Raw genomic sequence first — 3,745 nt, forward strand, 5'->3', positions numbered from 1 at the left:
TCTATATTGTTCGGTGTGCTTCAATGAAGGTTTAGGCTATCTTTTTATGCATTACAGCGATATGTATGTTTTATAAAGAAATATGTGCCACGCTAACCGGAGCAAAGCCACGGCGCAGCTTTGCTCCGGTTTACGGACCGCGAGCTACCATCCGCCACGCGCTCGTCGACCACAGTCTTGCCCGCTGGGATCAAGATCACAGAGGACCTCGCTCGTGCTATGCCATCAACAGCGACATCAACGGAAGCGCCTACAAAGGGACCCCCCCGGCTACAGCCCGCCAGTGGGCATGGAAGCTTTGCAGCGATGAGGTGGCTTATGTTTTTCGTCTTGCCGCAGGTTAGTAGTCGTAAACCTTGCCACTGTTTTAGGTCGAATTACGTTTGCCTAGTTGTGCTTCCATGCCCCGGAGCTTTCATTGAATCTTTTAGAGCGTGTATTGAATCTTTCAGAGCTTTGTTGCTTTTATTGTGTGGGGATGTAGAGAAGAACCCAGGCCCTATGAGCAAGCAACAAGAGGATGAATTCCTTGCGCTTGTGCAGACGGTCGCGAAACTTCAGAGTAGTCTTGCTCTTCTGCAACAAGAGGTAAACCTACTAACACAGAAAAATATAGAAAGCGAAAAATCTGCTTCCGCTCTAGAAGAACGCGTTAACAACCTAACAACTGAACTTGACTTACTAAAGCAGAAGGAAATCAGTAACGTCACACCTACCGAACCTCAGCTTACTACAGCTCTAAACGAACTTTCGCAGCTGAAAACCCGTTGTGACGACGCGGAGGGCAGATCCCGTCGTAACAACCTTCTATTTTTTGGCGTCACTGACACCGATAGGGAAACGTGGGCCCAGTCCGAGGGCTTGGTAACCGGCCTGTGTTCCGGTAACCTAGGCGTGAATATCGAATCAAGCAAAATTGAAAGAGCGCACCGCTTGGGAGCGTTCAATCCACAAAAATGTCGCCCTATAATTGTGAAGTTTTCATCATTTAAGGATAAAGAGGGCATTCTTTCATCGGCATTTAAGCTCAAAGGGACACGTGTAGCCATCAGTGAAGATTTTCCCATTTCTGTCCGACTTGCGCGCCGTCACCTTCTTGATTTTGCCAAGCCTAAAGGCACGACTTACAAGCTGCGTCACGATAAGCTGTTTTTAGATAATAAGTGTTATGTATATGACGCCGCTCTTGGTGCCGTGAAGGAAAAAAGTGCATAGCAATGCCAGCGTTCATTTCGTTTTTCGTCACCCAATCAACCTGCAAAACGCCGTGATATCTGTAACAAACCTTCTTATCATTCTATTTTATTTACTAATATTAGAAGCTTGATACCAAAAAGAGATGATGTGATTTCCTTGGTTGAGGCATGCAGCGCAGATTTCCTTGTGCTTACCGAGACGTGGCTAAGCCCCGATATATCCGATTCTGAACTTTTTCCTTTGTGTCCAAATTTTCGTGTGTATAGGTGTGATAGATCCGGTAGGAGGGGGGGGTGGTGTGCTTTTAGCTATAAATAATCAAATTCCGTCCCGGGTTATACCGATTCTTACTGACTTAGAAGTTGTATTTGTGTACGTCGCTACGACGCCCCCCGTAATAGTGGCTGTGTGCTATAGACCGCCAGATAGTGATAAAGAATTTGTTAACAAGCTATATAAGTGTGTTTCTGAAATCACCACTAAATACCCTAACGCCTTTGTTACTCTCTTTGGTGACTTCAATTACCCGAACGTTGACTGGTCTGCCCTCTCTTCTAGTTGCGCATTGTCTCAAGAATTTGTAGACTTTTGTTTAGATTTCAACTTTACAAATGTTATCACTCAGCCTACTAGGATTACTAATCACTGTAGCAATATACTCGACTTGTGCTTAAGGCAAGACCCCTCACTCTTCAGTAACATCACATACTTACCCGGCATTAGTGACCATCTCGTCATCGATTTAACTCTCTCTCTCTCTGCTCCTCATAGATCACATTACTGCAAATTCATTCGCAATTACGCGAGAGCTGATTACGCATCAATCAACTCAAACCTCGAAGATTTTTATCATACTTTCTCAGTTAACTTCTGGGAAAGAACGGTTAATGAAAACTGGACTTTATTCAAAGATAAAATGATCTACCTAATCGAACGCTTTATTCCACTGACCCGTATTATATCTGACAACACTAACCCTTGGTACAATAAAACAATTCATAGTCAATCCAATAGGAAAAAAAGACTCTATAAGCGGACTAAGGCTGTCAACACTACGGCTTCTTGGAACATCTACTACGAATGCGCTAGGGCTTATAAATCAGCAATAAATCACGCCAAAACCAAATTCTATAGTATCGACCTCCCCAACATACTAACCACGAAACCAAAGAAGTTTTGGAAAATAATCAATCCGGCACTTTCACTTCCTTTGCAATTTGTAGATGACGACGGACTTCCGCTATCTGATAAACACGGCGCTCTTGCTATTAATAATTTCTTCTGCTCCATCTTTACTAACGAGGACTTACTAAATATTCCCGACTCGTGCCAATTCACTCACCCTCTCATGGATCCTATCATAATTGACCGTACTGGAGTACTTAAGGCTATACATCAACTAAAGGTGTCCTCCAGCTCCGGAGATGACCAAATTAACTCTAAGGTATTAATAAACACTAAACACATTTCTTCCACTTTCCTCTGTGACATATTCTCTCAATCTCTTAAACTCTCTGAAGTACCATCAGATTGGAAAGTTGCTAACGTCATACCCGTTCATAAAACAGGCGATCGCCAACTAATCAGCAACTATCGTCCCATCTCGCTCACCAGCGTTTCATGCAAACTCTTGGAGCACATTCTCTATTCTAACATAATAAATTTCCAAGACTCTCATAACCTCCTTTTCAAGCACCAGCACGGATTTCGCAAGTCCTACTCATGCGAAACTCAGCTAACAGCATTTCTAACTGACGTTTACTCAAATTTCGATTCCAATGTTCAAACTGACGCCATCTTTATTGACTTCTCCAAAGCATTTGACAGGGTCCCTCATCAACGTCTTTTAATGAAACTAAGAAATATTAATCTTCACCCCTCAGTAGTCAATTGGATTTCTGAATTCCTTACTAATCGCACACAGTACACTTCTATTAACAATATAAAATCAACCACAAGCGCAGTAACGTATGGCGTCCCTCAGGGAAGCGTTCTTGGCCCCCTTCTTTTTTTAGTCTACATTAATGATCTCCACCATGGCATCACTTCTTAAGTACGTTTGTTCGCCGATGACTGTGTCATATATAGACCCATTCATTCACGCCACGATCAGCTAACCTTGCAAAACGATCTCCAACTTATAATTCAGTGGTGTCATAAATGGCAAACGGCTTTAAACTATAATAAATGTAAATCGCTATCTTTTTCCCGCAGTTCACATGTTCTATCCTCCTCTTACCACTTTTCTGGCACCCCAGTAACTGCTTGTTCATCGTATAAATATCTAGGAATTCATCTGACATCTGACCTGTCATGGACCACTCATATAACAACTGTGATCGCCGATGCTAACCGCACTCTCGGATTTCTTCGCCGTAACCTCAGACAAGCTACATCCCCCGTAAAACAACTAGCTTATACTACCTTGGTCAGAACTAAACTAGAATTCGCTTCTTCCATATGGTCACCGTGGCAGGCATACCTAACTAACAACCTGGAATCCGTTCAAAGCAGGGCCCTCCGTTTTATTTATTCCGACTATTCCCCA

At 43.0% G+C, this 3,745-nt stretch overlaps 1 protein-coding gene across 1 annotated transcript; it reads left to right on the forward strand.

Moving 5' to 3' along the window:
• Window positions 1-285: 285 nt before the first annotated feature.
• On the forward strand, window positions 286-1,322 carry LOC120847365 (the record flags this gene model as incomplete). Its single annotated transcript, XM_040219077.3, has 1 exon — window positions 286-1,322. A coding segment is annotated over one exon (930 nt), but the record flags the coding sequence as incomplete, so codon positions are not given.
• Between the last annotated feature and the right edge of the window lie 2,423 nt (window positions 1,323-3,745).

The sequence above is a fragment of the Ixodes scapularis genome, unplaced genomic scaffold (genome assembly GCF_016920785.2).
Source record: "Ixodes scapularis isolate PalLabHiFi unplaced genomic scaffold, ASM1692078v2 PGA_scaffold0__279_contigs__length_252992795, whole genome shotgun sequence".
Classification (NCBI taxonomy): Eukaryota; Metazoa; Arthropoda; class Arachnida; order Ixodida; family Ixodidae; genus Ixodes; species Ixodes scapularis.